This window comes from Neolamprologus brichardi, chromosome 13, assembly GCF_056152115.1.
Source record: "Neolamprologus brichardi isolate AB-2024 chromosome 13, ASM5615211v1, whole genome shotgun sequence".
Lineage (NCBI taxonomy): Eukaryota > Metazoa > Chordata > Actinopteri > Cichliformes > Cichlidae > Neolamprologus > Neolamprologus brichardi.
The window spans coordinates 26,153,894-26,171,617 of NC_142116.1; the positions used below are offsets into that span (position 1 = coordinate 26,153,894).

Below are 17,724 nucleotides of genomic sequence, written 5' to 3' on the forward strand. Positions count from 1 at the left end.
ATTTATATGCTAAAATATGTTTTTCTGCTTGGTCAAGAATATGAAAACACTTTATTATCCTCTAATACATTTTCTAAATGCTTTTGTGATTGCAGTACCAAAATGAGCTGCATCAGGTACTTCCCTGTGTATCTGGAGAGGATCAGAAGTCCCAGGTATACTGGTATTGGGGGTTGCAGCTGTAGGGATGACTCTTTCTGAAACCTCCAGCTGACTGTTTCCTCTCAGCTGTAAAAAGCTGATGATTTACAAAACAGACACCACATCGTTTAAATAGATGAGGCTTAAAATAAGAGATACTTTACTCTCCGAACATTGTTTCTAGTGTCCATTCATCCATTTAGTTTACTCTGGTCTTAATCAAGATCTTAAGAAGGGATATTGTTAGAACTTAGAAATAGGAGGAGCAATTCAGAGGTTAAGTTTTTATTATGTATCGTTGGACAGAAGAAAGTGGCACACCTATTCGTCTTCAAAACAGGTTTGACTGAAAGGTTAAAAGTTTACAAGACAAGATGCTGAAACGTTACTGTGTGTGTGTGTGTGTGTGTGTGTGTGTGTGTGTGTGTGAAAGAGAGAGCTTGAGAGAAGCTGAGCTTTATTCAAAGTGATTTGAAACAAACTGCAGCAATAAGGGCAAACTAGTGCACAGTTATGTTTACGTGAGCGTTATTTTGTATGCATTTGTACAGTTCAATAACTGTGAGAGTACATTGAGACCATTTAGCTCTAGTAACAGGCATTTGTACCAGAGAGCATGAAAATGTAGGGGAAAGACCTAGTATGTAAGCACTGACTGGTACTGTACAGTATATGTGTGTGTGTGTGTGTTTTTATGCTCGAGTGAATGAATAAACGAGTCAATTTTAAACAGTAGCAATTTAAACAGTAGAAGAGTAGCACTATATTTATAAAGAAGTACAAACAACAATTATTTGATGCTCAAATTAATTAATTCATATCCAGTTTATTTCCAATTAGTTCCAAATTCATCTTGAATTCAATTCAATTCAATTTTATTGAATTCATATAGCAGCAAATCACACCATCAGTCACTTCAAGGCTGTATGTATTATTGTATGGTAGACCGTACAATAATACATACAGAGAACCCAACAATCATATGACCCCCTATGAGCAAGCACTTTGGTGACAGTGGGGAGGAAAAACTCCCTTTTAAAAGGAAGAAACCTCCAGCAGAACCAGGCTCAGGGAGGGGCGGCCATCTGCTGCGACCGGTTGGGGTGAGAGAAGGAAGACATTTGTTGTAGGTCTGATTGAAGGACTGATGTGATGGTAAGTTGACTGCTGCTCCGCTTTGAATATTGAGTGATTAGTGAATGGATTTTAAGGCCAATTGTGCCCAAGTTTAAGACCATATTCATTGGTTGTTTTTGTTGTTGTTATTACTTTGGGCTTTTGTTCACAAGAATTGCTAGCTTCCCTAGAGTTTTGGACACCCAGACAATCAGATGATTGCTGAGAAAGCACAAGGTTTTTATACCCCTGTGCTATTCATGTCGGTGCAGGATGGTCTCCTAGAGAGGCCAGTGTTGAAAAAAGGGATGCTTCAGAGGAAGATGAGGAAGATGATATTTCAAGATCATCTTCAGAGGAAGATGATATTTCGGAGGAAGATGGGGTGGCTGAGGTGTTGACGTGTCCTTTTTGAGGAAATCCAACTGAGTTTTGGAAACTGCAGTTGAATTTTTGCGATCCATGACTTTCCCAGCTTGAAGGCTGCTGAGAGAGCACAAAGTTTTCTCCCCCTGTGCTATTCATGTCAGTGCAAGGGGCTCTCCCTGAGAGGCCAGTGTTGAAAAAGGGATGCTTCAGAACCTCCGAAGGTGTTATGCGCTGATTTGCATCCAAGGCCAACATCTGTTTGATTAGCCTGACAAGTAATTGTTGGCCATTTTCAGGTCCTCGCCTAACCTTCATTAGTTTTTCGAGGTCATCGAGACACTTAAGTTTTATTAATCGAGTTTCCTTGGATTGATAATCTGTCTCGTATTGAAATAGTTCTTTGGTCTTAAATGTCCAGCGCTGTTCGTTGTTGTTATCTTTGATGAAATAGAGATCAGTGTACTCGCCAGACTCTAGAAGATGATCTGGTAGCTGACCCTGGGTTTCAGTTATGAATCTCAAAACATCATAATCGTCTTTCCCAGGATAGAGAGGCACCCCTGTAACAAGCTCCCCAGCTACCAGCCCCAGAGCCCACATGTCAATTGCTTCATCACATGGAATGCCAAGCATAACCTCGGGTGCACAATAACCAACCGTCCCCACACAGTCACCAGGAATCACTGCAGAAGCGGGACGTGCGAGGCCAAAGTCTATAAGCTTGACTTTGACGGGAGACTCATGGCGATTCACAATCATTATGTTTCCAGATTTGAGGTCACTATGCACTATTCCCACAGAACCCAGGTGGAACAGAGCATTTGCGAGCTGATGCAAAATTGGACTGAGTTCTCTTATTGGGAGACCCTGGTAATTCCGGTCCCTTATGTAGTCCGACAGGCTTTGGTCGAGGAGTTCAAAATTTAAGCAAATACGCTCCCCATCGAGGAAATAGCCGTTCCATTCAACAATGTTGCACCTGTCTGGATCCAAGCGTCGCAGCTGCTCCAGGATGAAAATTTCCAGTTTTGCCTGTTGCAGATTTTCAGCGTCTCTCTTGTTGACTTTAATAGCCACAGTTTGGTTGTTTTTTGTATTGCGACATTTGGTCACAACACCAAAGCCTCCTTCCCCAAGGAAAGCCTCTACCACGTGGTGATCTCCCAAAATGGTCCCTTCAGGTATTTCAAGATGATCTTCAGAGGAAGATGATATTTCAGAATCATCTTTAGAGGAAGATGATATTTCAGAATCATCTTCAGAGGAAGATGATATTTCAGAATCATCTTCAGAGGAAGATGATATTTCAGAATCATCTTCAGAGGAAGATGATATTTCGGAGGAAGATGGGGTGGCTGAGGTGTTGACGTGTCCTTTTTGAGGAAATCCAACTGAGTTTTGGAAACTGCAGTTGAATTTTTGCGATCCATGACTTTCCCAGCTTGAAGGCTGCTGAGAGAGCACAAAGTTTTCTCCCCCTGTGCTATTCATGTCAGTGCAAGGGGCTCTCCCTGAGAGGCCAGTGTTGAAAAAGGGATGCTTCAGAACCTCCGAAGGTGTTATGCGCTGATTTGCATCCAAGGCCAACATCTGTTTGATTAGCCTGACAAGTAATTGTTGGCCATTTTCAGGTCCTCGCCTAACCTTCATTAGTTTTTCGAGGTCATCGAGACACTTAAGTTTTATTAATCGAGTTTCCTTGGATTGATAATCTGTCTCGTATTGAAATAGTTCTTTGGTCTTAAATGTCCAGCGCTGTTCGTTGTAGTTATCTTTGATGAAATAGAGATCAGTGTACTCGCCAGACTCTAGAAGATGATCTGGTAGCTGACCCTGGGTTTCAGTTATGAATCTCAAAACATCATAATCGTCTTTCCCAGGATAGAGAGGCACCCCTGTAACAAGCTCCCCAGCTACCAGCCCCAGAGCCCACATGTCAATTGCTTCATCACATGGAATGCCAAGCATAACCTCGGGTGCACAATAACCAACCGTCCCCACACAGTCACCAGGAATCAGTGCAGAAGCGGGACGTGCGAGGCCAAAGTCTATAAGCTTGACTTTGACGGGAGACTCATGGCGATTCACAATCATTATGTTTCCAGATTTGAGGTCACTATGCACTATTCCCACAGAACCCAGGTGGAACAGAGCATTTGCGAGCTGATGCAAAATTGGACTGAGTTCTCTTATTGGGAGACCCTGGTAATTCCGGTCCCTTATGTAGTCCGACAGGCTTTGGTCGAGGAGTTCAAAATTTAAGCAAATACGCTCCCCATCGAGGAAATAGCCGTTCCATTCAACAATGTTGCACCTGTCTGGATCCAAGCGTCGCAGCTGCTCCAGGATGAAAATTTCCAGTTTTGCCTGTTGCAGATTTTCAGCGTCTCTCTTGTTGACTTTAATAGCCACAGTTTGGTTGTTTTTTGTATTGCGACATTTGGTCACAACACCAAAGCCTCCTTCCCCAAGGAAAGCCTCTACCACGTGGTGATCTCCCAAAATGGTCCCTTCAGGTATTTCAAGATCATCTTTAGAGGAAGATGATATTTCAGAATCATCTTCAGAGGAAGATGATATTTCATCTTCAGAGGAAGATGATATTTCAAGATCATCTTCAGAGGAAGATGATATTTCGGAGGAAGATGGGGTGGCTGAGGTGTTGACGTGTCCTTTTTGAGGAAATTCAACTGAGTTTTGGAAACTGCAGTTGAATTTTTGCGATCCATGACTTTCCCAGCTTGAAGGCTGCTGAGAGAGCACAAGGTTTTCTCCCCCTGTGCTATTCATGTCAGTGCAGGGGGCTCTCCCTGAGAGGCCAGTGTTGAAAAAGGGATGCTTCAGAACCTCCGAAGGTGTTATGCGCTGATTTGCATCCAAGGCCAACATCTGTTTGATTAGCCTGACAAGTAATTGTTGGCCATTTTCAGGTCCTCGCCTAACCTTCATTAGTTTTTCGAGGTCATCGAGACACTTAAGTTTTATTAATCGAGTTTCCTTGGATTGATAATCTGTCTCGTATTGAAATAGTTCTTTGGTCTTAAATGTCCAGCGCTGTTCGTTGTAGTTATCTTTGATGAAATAGAGATCAGTGTACTCGCCAGACTCTAGAAGATGATCTGGTAGCTGACCCTGGGTTTCAGTTATGAATCTCAAAACATCATAATCGTCTTTCCCAGGATAGAGAGGCACCCCTGTAACAAGCTCCCCAGCTACCAGCCCCAGAGCCCACATGTCAATTGCTTCATCACATGGAATGCCAAGCATAACCTCGGGTGCACAATAACCAACCGTCCCCACACAGTCACCAGGAATCAGTGCAGAAGCGGGACGTGCGAGGCCAAAGTCTATAAGCTTGACTTTGACGGGAGACTCATGGCGATTCACAATCATTATGTTTCCAGATTTGAGGTCACTATGCACTATTCCCACAGAACCCAGGTGGAACAGAGCATTTGCGAGCTGATGCAAAATTGGACTGAGTTCTCTTATTGGGAGACCCTGGTAATTCCGGTCCCTTATGTAGTCCGACAGGCTTTGGTCGAGGAGTTCAAAATTTAAGCAAATACGCTCCCCATCGAGGAAATAGCCGTTCCATTCAACAATGTTGCACCTGTCTGGATCCAAGCGTCGCAGCTGCTCCAGGATGAAAATTTCCAGTTTTGCCTGTTGCAGATTTTCAGCGTCTCTCTTGTTGACTTTAATAGCCACAGTTTGGTTGTTTTTTGTATTGCGACATTTGGTCACAACACCAAAGCCTCCTTCCCCAAGGAAAGCCTCTACCACGTGGTGATCTCCCAAAATGGTCCCTTCAGGTATTTCAAGATCATCTTTAGAGGAAGATGATATTTCAGAATCATCTTCAGAGGAAGATGATATTTCATCTTCAGAGGAAGATGATATTTCAAGATCATCTTCAGAGGAAGATGATATTTCGGAGGAAGATGGGGTGGCTGAGGTGTTGACGTGTCCTTTTTGAGGAAATTCAACTGAGTTTTGGAAACTGCAGTTGAATTTTTGCGATCCATGACTTTCCCAGCTTGAAGGCTGCTGAGAGAGCACAAGGTTTTCTCCCCCTGTGCTATTCATGTCAGTGCAGGGGGCTCTCCCTGAGAGGCCAGTGTTGAAAAAGGGATGCTTCAGAACCTCCGAAGGTGTTATGCGCTGATTTGCTTCCAAGGCCAACATCTGTTTGATTAGCCTGACAAGTAATTGTTGGCCATTTTCAGGTCCTCGCCTAACCTTCATTAGTTTTTCGAGGTCATCGAGACACTTAAGTTTTATAAATCGAGTTTCCTTGGATTGATAATCTGTCTCGTATTGAAATAGTTCTTTGGTCTTAAATGTCCAGCGCTGTTCGTTGTTGTTATCTTTGATGAAATAGAGATCAGTGTACTCGCCAGACTCTAGAAGATGATCTGGTAGCTGACCCTGGGTTTCAGTTATGAATCTCAAAACATCATAATCGTCTTTCCCAGGATAGAGAGGCACCCCTGTAGCAAGCTCCACAGCTACCAGCCCCAGAGCCCACATGTCAATTGCTTCATCACATGGAATGCCAAGCATAACCTCGGGTGCACAAAAACCAACCGTCCCCACACAGTGACCAGGAATCAGTGCAGAAGCGGGACGTGCGAGGCCAAAGTCTATAAGTTTGACTTTGACGGGAGACTCATGGCGATTCACAACCATTATGTTTCCAGATTTGAGGTCAGCATGCACTATTCCCACAGAACCCAGGTGGAACAGAGCATTTGCGAGCTGATGCAAAATTGGACTGAGTTCTCTTATTGGGAGACCCTGGTAATTCCGGTCCCCTATGTAGTCCCACAGGCTTTGGTCGAGGAGTTCAAAATTTAAGCAAATACGCTCCCCATCAAGGAAATAGCCGTTCCATTCAACAATGTTGCACCTGTCTGGATCCAAGCGTCGCAGCTGCTCCAGGATGAAAATTTCCAGTTTTGCCTGTTGCAGATTTTTAGGGTCTCTCTTGTTGACTTTAATAGCCACAGTTTGGTTGTTTTTTGTATTGCGACATTTGGTCACAACACCAAAGCCTCCTTCCCCAAGGAAAGCCTCTACCACGTGGTGATCTCCCAAAATGGTCCCTTCAGGTATTTCAAGATTGTCTTCAGAGGAAGATGATATTTCAGAATCATCTTCAGAGGAAGATGATATTTCAGAGGAAGATGGGTTTGCTGAGGTGTTGACGTGTTCTTTTTGTGGAAATTCAACTGAGTTTTGGAAACTGCAGTTGAATTTTTGTGATCCACGACTTATTTCAAGCTCATCTGAGCCAAAGGATGGGTTGGCTGACATGGTGTAACGTGTCTGCTTGTTTTGTGAATTGGTGAGAAACAAAACTGAACTTGTTTTGGTTTCTGTCATAAAATGCTCTCAAAACTTCTCGAAAGGGTTTTCGTTGCTGTCAGGTCAATGTCCGTTAAGCCATAAAGTATAATAGGTGAGCGCTCCTATTTAAGGGTTTTGGGATCAAAGCAAAGTTGCCACGTCAGAAAGGATCAAAGCAAAGTTACCGCATCACAAGGAATCAAAGCGTTGCGCATGCGCACACGTAGTTGTTTGTGTAACGTTGTTCAATTTTGTTGAATTTTAAAAGGAAACTGACAGTTACAAAACTTTTTGTTCGTTTATTTGTATTTGGGTTTTTTTTTTGGTTTTTTGGGGGTTTTTTTCTGCGTACCATATCCAGCTTTTCTGTATAAAGTAATAAAGAATCTTGGATTTTAATATTGTAGTGCGTGGATTTCGGATTTGGTGCTTAAAACTTCGTGAAACTGTAACCGTATTTCATTCACCATAAATAACTATCTGATTTTGAATAGTTTTGTTATCAGATACAGAAGTCTAAACCCAGCATTTCTCTGCCTGGGCTGCCTTGTAGCTCTGCACGTTGTCTCTTCAATGTGTGACCCTCTCCCTCCCCGAACAGTCGGGGGTGAGTGCACTAACGTGTCCGGAGGTTGCCGTTTTAATGAGTGTTTTCTGGAAAACGAAAAATAAAAGGAGTCTGCAAGAAGGATTTGTACGTTTTCACAATGGGGGAGTTTGCGTAAGTCCTAGTAAATAATTTTATCGAGTGTGTACGTTACACATGCTAATTTTTAAAATTGTTTTTATTATTTTGCTAGCTAGCAAACTCGTGGGATAAATGATTGAAATGTACTCAGTGTGATGCAATACGGTGCCGCTATTATAACAGTTAGTTATTGCAGGGTAATTTATGGAATATGCTGTGAATTTAACCAAGATTACACAGCAGTAGCAGTATTGCGAGTTACTTCCCCAAAGTGAAAGCTTTATACGTTAGCCCGATGCTTAACTAGCCAACTCAAGCTTTCTGATCGAAGGAAAAGCGGCGTAGTCACCGAATAAATAAAATATTGATTATATTTTTGTGTATTGCTGCAGTTTTTTCAAGTTTTAACTTGGTGCTTTTGGCAACCTTAGGGGGAAATATTGGTAATATGGCTGATCCATATGGACACAAAGAATATACACTTTTTTGTGCTACCGAAGTTCATTCAAAATCTGTTTATCGTTAAACAACTTAAACATAATTGCTTCAAACTCACATTAAGGCCTGTGGGACACTATCAGCCACTGAGACAGTAGACAAATGACTATTTCATACCTTAAGGCTTCCTGTTTATTTAAGGGAGACGGACAATACATTATAATTGTATATAATAATATCACCGATGATTGATTAAATAGGTTTTTGAAAGATGCTTGTGCATTCTTCAAGTCTTATATGTTGAATTGAACCGAGTATGTCATCTGTTCAAAGCCCAGTCAGTGCTGTTCTATGTGCCTGTCTTACTGTACATGATGTTATTATCACAAACACTTTAAAGACACTTTGATAATTTGGGACTTTAGCAACACAGACTGCAATGTAGTGAAGTGTCTTACAGTTAGTTTTGAATGAATAAACTTAAAAAACAACACAAGCCAAGATCTTTCCCCTCCTATTTTTTGTGTCACATAAAAAAGAAGCATCAAGATCTGATGAGAAGACTTAATTTGGCCTTTGACATGGTCTTACTGAGGTGATGCGAAGTGAAATATGCATCCTTTTTTTGTGCTGGCCAAGTTTGAAAATTGACATTGAACGTGCTTACAAAGTGCTTGAAGTTGACCCTGAAAAAGGTTTATGAACCCAGAAAAAGTCACAAGTGGAGTTAAAACCTCTTATAGCAAGTTAATCATTAAATTGATTTGATGCTTTCAGCACAAAATTTAGTCACACAGTCAGGACAGCATCTGGTTTACCTTCATCGGTAAACATGTTTATGCAGTACATAGTAACAGTGTGGCTGAGTCCTCTGGTTCAAATCAGTTCCACTACATTTGGAGGTGTAAGTTTTAACCTGTCACATGCACCGGGAAGGAAAATACAACCAACATTTAAATGTCTTAATTAGATTTATTTTAAGTGTCGTAATGAGCTGCTGAATGTAAAAATTAGCAACTGTTGATTTTGCTGGCCAACAGTTACAGTGTTAGCTAATTACTCTTTACTCTGAGTTGTTGAAACAAATTTTGGCTGTTGTCTGTTGTTGGTTAATCTGATTCCTGAGCACTCGTGTTTGTGCTCAGCCAAAGATGTTGTTTTTTTTTTTTGTTTTTTTTTAAATGTTGAAGCAGCTCTGCTCTCTATAGTATTTATTTGTTGGAGGGAATGCGTTTTGATCATCTTCATGTTCATTTCCAACATGATATTCTTATTCTTGGACTCTACTAGAGTAGCTTTGCACAATTCAAATGCTTCTTTATCTTACACAGAATCTTTTTCTCCTCTGCCTGAAAAACAAGGGTTTTGGCATTTTTTTGCCTTTAAGCTAACTTTACTCATATTGGTTAATATTAAAAAGACTTGCTATTAATGATCAAGGCTTTTTTAACATCATGGATTGGGTGTTCTTTTTTTTCATGCTTTTTCTGGGGTCTATGATGGATAATTTGGAATTAAAATTGCATAAATTAAGATCTGATTACAAATATTAGTCTCACATGTTGCATTAATTTAATTCAAAAATGAGTCAGGTAGGTGTTAAGTAGAAATACACCAGAATAGTGAAATTAATCTTGTATTTATCGTCTAATCTTGATCACATGTTCAGCGCTCATAAATAATATATTTGCAAAACAAAAATATTTGTGCTTATTATTTTGTTTATTTATTACAGAGGAAAAAACATGACACTCTTCCTCACCACTTCCATCCAACCATGTCCTTCAGGACTCATTTTAAGCTGCGTACAGAAGGATTCAATCAGTCTGCAGAACACACACATGCATCTGCTCCAGTGGCAATGAATGAAAACATCTGGCTGTGTTACTATGCATACTGAAATAGGAAAAAAAATAAGATGAATGAGTCAGCGCTCTGAGCTTGATGTCTTTCTGAAATACAACTCTCCTGCCTCTGGTCTTCATGAGAAATGTCTTTACTTGCTCAAATTTGATCTTGTAAAAGTCGATCATAAAACTTATGGAAACGTGTCAAATTTTATTGCGATCTAGATCAAACTCATTTTTGATATTTGTTTCTATGTGCTGCGTGTGTTATTTGTTATTCAGATGTGAAGTTTAAAAAAGTTTAGCTAAGTCTTCATTTAACAAATGTTATTTCTGGGATTTTGTTTTGCTTGCTAATCGTCGATACTGCGACGGTGTGTCACTGCACAGATCCTCCAGGGAAAATGTTTTTTCACATTTTGACTGTTGTGATTTATTATTTCTACTTTTCCATCTTTCACATGTTTCATTATCCAACATACACATTAATCTCTCCCACTGTGCTCCTACTTTTTAATTCTTTGAAAAAAAAACATTTAATCTTCACGGTACTGCCAAAGTGCACCAATACATTGTGAAGTGCATAGAGAGTCTGGATTTCCATTTCTCATACAGTACCGAGCAAAAGTCTTGAACCACCCCCTCGTTTTTTTTCGTATTTTGCCAGGTCAGTCTGTGTTAACGGTGTTATTAACTGCATTCTTCAACTTAAGAAGTGGGAACAAATTATGTGGGGTTTTGTTTTTTTTGCAATAGGCTGCAAGTAAATGTGTAAAGATACAATTTAAAATTGGTTCTTTGTTAAGTTTTCTGGTCCTTTCCGTGATTTAAGTGTGTGTTTATGTTTGAATGTTTCATAGATTAGTGTGAAGTGTCTTAACAGACAAAAACGGGTCAAATACAAGCCCTGGATTAAAAATCAGAAACACTTTAAAAAGCCTGGAGAGCTATTCCTTAATACCACTTTAAAGATTATAGGGAAGTCCGGATCCCTGGAAGCAAATAAAGAAATGAGGGGTGGCTCAAGACTTTTGCACAGTGCCGTACATGTCATGTTCCCTGTTTTATAGCTCAACTCAAACTGACACGTCCTCACTGACTGCTTCTCATTTTCTCCACAGTAAACTTTGACCACTTCCAGATACTGCGGGCCATCGGGAAGGGGAGCTTTGGAAAGGTAATGTGGTCTCCATTTTTCATGCGACTTGTATATTCTTTGCCCTTAATCACCCACCACAGTCGTCATCTCTAAAGAATCAAAGCAAACTAAGCTAAATGTGCTGGGATTACACTTTAGTTCTCATATGCTGCTTAACAAAGCCGTCCTTTTTTTTGCTCATTTAATAACAGTTATAAATGCAGCTTATGTAATTATTTCTATAAAGTCAGTTAGAGGAGAGCCAATTTATATTTCATCTCACTCAATCTATTGGGAATTTTGACCCCACGTCTCAATTTAATTACAGAGTAGCACAATTCTGCGGCTCTATTTGTCATCGCGCGGTTGGGCTGAATAGAGGCAGGAGGAGAACTTGGCGTGTGTGTGTGCGCGCTGCATTTTGTGAAACCAAATTACCCACAGTTCTTTTCAACCTTGTCACAGGTGCCAATATCACCGTTGGTGGCCATTGTTGATAAAACAGTCATTTTGGATTAACTTGTGGGCCTTTTTTAAAAAATTTTTTTTGCCTCCTGCCGAAGAAATCCTTTGTGTACCAATTGAACGTCTGGATGAGACTTCAGTAATGAATTCAGGACTGTGTGTGTGCATGCGGGCGGGCGGGCGTGTGTGTGAGATACACAATTGGGGCTCCAGAGATTGGAATAGTTTATCTTCATTTTAAATCCCAAATATCACTGCTAATATTTGTTCATTATAGTTGTGTCTGTGCACGCCTGTGCAAATTCTTTGCTCTCTACAAAAACACTTTTTCCCTCTAAAAACATGTCCCTCTGTAAGTCATTGCCCAATGCTGAATACATTACCATGTGAATTTATGTTAATTTTTACTTATTGCTTTGTTCCCTCGAGCTGCTGTCACTTCCCTTATGATACTGAAGTGGATCCGCAGTAAGCCGGGAAGCATGATTTTTTTTAGAATAACAATTTACACTCACTCTAGTTTCTTTGAGATGAACGCCACATGTAAATAAGGTTCATTCACACTGTCGGCTTTAAAATTCAAACTTAAAGAGTTTGTAAGTAAACTGGCTGAGACGAGACACGGACGATGCACCGGGTCCTCGTCTGAGCGCTGGCTTTCAGCTGTGCTGCATCTCTCCCCAGCCGTGCACGCACAGACACTGTGCTACATTTACACAGTGAGACAGATGCTCACAGAGACATCCAGATACATTTTGTCCTTGCTGGAGGTCATCTTGTGTGTGTTTTTTGGCCCACTGTGGCCTCGCACCGAGCTCCTGCTGTTTTTTTGAACACTTTAACAGCACCAACCTTTAGCTTCAAGTTGAACACACTTAAGTGGGGGAGGTGTAGGAGGTAATAAAACAGGTTTGGTTATCCTAATTTATAGTTGTCTTTATGTTAAGGATTAAAATAAAATTCACAAGAGAAAGGTGTTGGTGTGTGTGGTTGGGAAGAGAAGGGAGAAGCTAGAATGAAGCACAAACAGAGGGAGGTGTTTGCCTCTCGCTGTAGCGCTGTGAAACATGATCTGTATATTGCAGCTTGTGTAGGTGCTCCAAGAAAATGGGTTCATCGGCATGCAGCACTGTAGATGTGCACATATGCACTCGAGAAAGAGAGAGAATGCGTGTGTTGCTCAGCTCGTTCTTGCACAGCGGGGAGATGTGAGGTAGGTTGGGGCTACCTCATAACTTCCTGCTGTGAGGCTGCCAGAGGGGAAAAAGAGGAAACCGCGTCCTTCTCCTGAAACGCTCATTTTCCTCTGCTCACTTTTCATCTTTACAATCTCAGCACTTGGGTGTGTATCTTCCTGCAGCAGGCCTCTTGTTTTATAAGAGCTCCTCCTCGTGTTATCTAGCTTAAAAGCTTGTGCAGACACCACTTTGACTCTTACTACAGAAGACGTACTCTGCTCCTGACTAAGCACCGCAAGGACTCATATCGCACTCTGTGACCTAAAGTGCCCTAATTGACAGCTGACAGATGCGTGGTGAAACCTTTACCTTCAGTCATCAGTTAAAAAAACCAAATAAATGCACAGGAAGGCATGCCTGCTGGCAGCCAAAGATCCTGCATCAAAATTCTCCGAGCGTAGCCACTGCTACAACTGCAGTCTGAAAATGTAAACTGATCCTGGCACAATGACAGCGTGGGTTTGGGTACCTGAAAAGTCTAATTTATGCCTGAGTACAGGAGTACAAATAAAAGCTTGGGTCCAGAACTGAATTAGAGATAATGTAGGGCTGTTTGAGGTCTGAGCCGCTAACCTGACAAAAACGCAACACAACTGCTGGTAAGTGCGTGTTGTTTAAAACAGTTAGATAGTTGGAGTAGGAGGTCAGTGCCTTTAAAGGTTTATCAGATGCCAAAACATTTTATAGGTGCGAAATATAGGACTGTGCAAAAGTTTGAGCCACACTTTATTTCTTTTTAACTTGCTGGGTAATGGGAAATGGGTGCATCAGTTTAAATTTGGAAAACGTACATGAAAATACACTATAAAAGGCAAAAACAGAGTTTACATAATGAGCTTGAGAGTCAATATTAGGTATGAGCATCTTTATCTTCAGCACACCCTGAGCTCTCTTAGGCACCTTTCTTTGGAATTCCTTTAAGTAGTCTTCAGGAATACTTCTCCGGGCTTCTTTAAGGACATTCAGAGCTCTTATTTTGATATTAGCAGCCTTTTTGTTCTATTCTCTGCCAAGATGATCCCACACGGCTCAGATCAGTCCATGAATGATGGTGTTTTGTTGTTTAGTAAGCTGCTGCCAGGCGTCAGCTGTCAGACGCTTTCCAGATGGTATTGCATGGTGCATCAAAGTCTGGTGGTACTTTTCTGAGTTCATAATTCCATCAATTTTGACAAAATCCCCAACACCCTGGCTGAAATGCAGACCCAAACTATGACAGAGCTGTACAGTACAGAGCTTTACAGGCGGTTGTAGACATATTACCAGCAATTTGAACCAGAAATGTCAAATTTTGGTTCGTCTCCCCATAAAACCTGCTGCCACTGATTTCAGTCCAGTTCTTGTGTAATTTGGCATCCCTCAGCCTTTTCTCCCTGTTTCCCTTCCTTGATGATGGCTTCTTGACAGCCACCCTTCACTGATACCATGAGATGAGGCTTTGGTGAACACTAGATGGATCAACTGAAGGACCAGGTGCATCTTTTAGGTCCTGTGTCAGGTGTTTGCTGAATTTTTTTTTATATGACTTTCAAGTACTGTTCCTCTGCTGTACATCGTTTTTTCAGCCTGTCCCCTTTTTTTCTGTGCCCTACTTGTCCAGTCCAAAGAAATGGGAAGAAATGGTGTGTTTTGTGACAGGGTGCTAGTAACAAAATCACTAACAATACCATTTAAAATTGGTTCTTTGTTAAGTTGTGTGCTTTGTAAGTGGTTTTCAAAAGGAAACCAAAATTTTGCTCTGGAAGTGATCAGTACAAGTACAAGGGTGAAAAAGCAGTAGATGTCCAAAGAAAAACTTTAAATAACCTTCAGAAAGTCTAAAGAAATGTTGCTCAAGAAGAACATCTGGCTCAGTACAGGCGAAATATAAACAACTGAGGAGAGGCTGAAGACTTCTTCACAGATAATCAATTAAATTAATCAAGCTTCATCTCGAAGCAGCCTCCTGGCTGTAAGAGCGTCTTGTTTTTGTCTCATTAACTGTCTGGTGCCGCTCACAGTAGTCTGCTGTGACGGGGTCCTTGAGGACTAATGTTACAGGGAAATCATTAGGAAAGTGCTTTGGACTGAGCTTTACTGAAATCTCAGTTTTCCCCCTGTCGGAGTGCTCCATCCCCCCTCCTCCTCCTATTCCTTCTTTTTAAACGTCAGTGCAGGTACCGTCTCCCTCCCATCCCTGGCTTTTTGTTACATAATGCCTAGTGGCTGTGCTCACTATTCAATTCAAGTTGGTTTAAGAGAGATGGTAGTTTTAAAAAAACACAAAACAAGCTGTTTTGGTAAAGCAATATATAGGATTATTAAAGATAAAATATGGCATTAATTTTGTTTGAATTCCTGCTGTCTCTCTTTACTTCTCACTCTGTTTTGAAGCATCTGCCTTCCAGCAGATGGGGGAGACTGTAATGGTAGCTGCTTTCCAGGAGGATGTAGCTCATCTGTATCATGACGGCTAGGCCTGTTGGGCCATATACGTCCTAAGAGTAAGAATAATTTCCTACTCTCTCTTTTCCTCTCTAACTTTTCCCTGTGTGCATCAGACTTTCGCCCCCCTCTTCTTTGTCACTCCAATGTTCTCAGCTCAGGCTGCACAGGAAGCTGGCATTTCTCTTGCTGGGCTTATTAAAGCCTGTGCTTTAGAGCTCTGGAGGGGGGCTAACACTCGAGGGGGACATGACAGTCATTGGCAGCGACAGCAGTTTAGTGACAGCTTCCTAATGTCAACAGTCACATGGACAGGTAAACATCTAAACAGATAGGAGAGAGGTGGATGGAGAGAGGTGGATGGAGAGAGACAGGGAAGGTCAGAAGTTGTGGATGAACTCAGCCGGCGGTTCCTGCGTCTTCTTTCCCTGTGCCGTGCAGATGCTTCAGTGGGAATAAAGTCTCATTAAGATGGAAATGGGAAGGCAGATGAACAGAGACAGCTGCTGGAAATGAGTGGGAGTAAAAACGAGATGGAGATGAGGGAAACGGACACCGCAAGAGGCTGTGACACTCATCATATCTATGGAAAGGTCAGGAGGTGATCAAGCCTTCAACGTTTTCAACTTTTTTCTGTATTTTTAAACCTCCGTTGGGCTCCCAGACGGCCAATCAGTCCTCCTGTCTCTAAAGACTGACAGTAGCTGCTTTTTACTTCTCATCCCTCCCTTCTTTCCACCTCTCAAAACCAACTCTCATCTTTACTTAGATGAAAGTTGGTTTTGCAGAGTTCATCTTGCAGCTCAGCCACAGCATAGCCCTCGGCAACCAATTAGCCTAGAAATGCGCGCTCTTCCGTTACACTACACCTCTATAGGTTTCACCGAGTAAACCTACACTGCACAGCAACATAAAGAAGAAGAAGACGGGGATATATGGTTGGAATAGGTGCTTTAACATACCGCGCAGAGAGCTTGATGTTCCCTGGTTTATTTATTTCAACTGTATGATTTCAACCATTTTTTAAATCTACAATAAATGGACCAGCAGATTGTGAAATCCTAAAAAGAAAAAATAGGCCATTTGGAGGCGTTAATATTAACATTCCTGCCAACAAAATATAACATATAGGGTAGAAAATGAGAATGGCAGCATTGCTGCGAGCCAGAAAGCCGTCATGACCTCTAAATTCTCCGCTGGAGCCTGAATCTTATTTCATCACCGTCCAACTTTGCCAAAGTGTGCCTTCGGTACATAGACGTATTAATCATCAGGGTATTCTGGGTATTGCTGCATTTCTACTAATAATAGGGTTAAATTCCTGGTTTTCTTCATTATCATTCCAACCCCTCTTCCCCAGAGAATAACACAAGTATCAGTATTGTCATGTACAGCATCATTATGTACCTTCTACAAACAGGAGAGAGAGCTTTGTTCCACCTCCACATTTTTTTGATATCTGTGCAGAAGCATGGAGAATGGATTTCAAAACTGTGACAGTAGCCAGCGTTTTTCTTCAGATAAGGTTACATTTTCTGATTAAAACTGATAAGAATCTGCGATCAAATAATTCTCATTTGACTTTAAAAGGTCAGATAAGTTCTTCCGTCTGCCTGCAAACTTTGTGTCCTTTGATCAGCGATGCCGTGCCCTCAGGCTGGACCTCAGGAAAGATAAGAGTCTTTAAGATATTTATGTCTTTGCAACCTTTGAAGATACTATAAATTGACATTTTTAGGTGTGAGTGCCTTCAGTATGACAAAATTAAGTAACAAAACCATCCAAAAGAAGGGTGTGAAGCTGACTTTGTAGTTAAAGGAGTTATGGGGGTTGATTTTCTTAGTCTTTGGATTCGCTCAACCACATTTACCAGAGCAAAGTGGTCTGAAATTGATTTAAAACTTTCCATATTTAGAGTTGACTAACTGCTTATTCCTAAATACCAGTACCTGGGCCAACAGTTGATAATAATAATAATAATAATAATAATGGATTGGATTTATATAGCGCTTTTCAAGGCACCCAAAGCGCTTTACAATGCCACTATTCATTCACTCTCGCATTCACACACTGGTGGAGGCAAGCTACAGTTGTAGCCACAGCTGCCCTGCAGACTGACAGAAGCGAGGCTGCCATATCGCGCCATCGGCCCCTCTGGCCAATACCAGTAGGCGGTAGGGTAAAGTGTCTTGCCCAAAGACGCAACGACCAGGACAGGACACAACGACCAGGACAGAGAGCCCAGGGATTGAACCGGCGACCTTCCGGTTACAGATACGCTTCCCAACCCAAGGGTGGCTCATATCAAGATATGAACTGATACTTTGTGTCGTAATTGCAAAACTGTTGAGTTGTTCGCCACAGAGTTTGGTGTAACAGTAACTCTGTACTGCTCTTTATTTTTGGGGGGAAGTTGGCAGCACAGTAACTGCAGCTGCATTAGCTGTTGCTGTGTCCCATTTGTCAAATGTAGTGGTTAGTCATCATCCTAAAGGCTATTTGTCTTTG

At 41.5% G+C, this 17,724-nt stretch overlaps 2 protein-coding genes across 3 annotated transcripts in view; one reads left to right on the forward strand and one right to left on the reverse strand.

The window, feature by feature from the left end:
• stk32c (serine/threonine kinase 32C) overlaps positions 1-17,724 on the forward strand; it is a 108,426-nt gene that overhangs the window by 28,515 nt on the left and 62,187 nt on the right. The window contains exons 1-2 of one of the 2 annotated variants that reach the window (XM_087850376.1): positions 6,922-7,699; positions 11,073-11,128. Coding sequence is in view for 1 of the 2 variants with exons in the window: in XM_006799068.2 (XP_006799131.2) it covers positions 11,073-11,128 (56 nt within the window). In the remaining variant the exon portion in view is untranslated. Of the gene's footprint in view, positions 1-6,921; positions 7,700-11,072; positions 11,129-17,724 lie in introns of those variants that run through there. The other variant, XM_006799068.2, reaches the window with a different exon arrangement.
• On the reverse strand, positions 382-7,527 carry LOC148100011 (uncharacterized). Its single transcript, XM_087850375.1, has one exon. The coding sequence runs from the start codon at positions 7,012-7,014 to the stop codon at positions 1,516-1,518; it is 5,499 nt and encodes a 1,832-aa protein (XP_087706501.1). The 5' UTR covers positions 7,015-7,527; the 3' UTR covers positions 382-1,515.

What these genes read in the sequence shown, in the direction of transcription:
- LOC148100011 (XM_087850375.1), bottom strand. Translation starts at nt 7,014, where the DNA reads ATGACAGAAACCAAAACAAGTTCAGTTTTGTTTCTCACCAATTCACAA.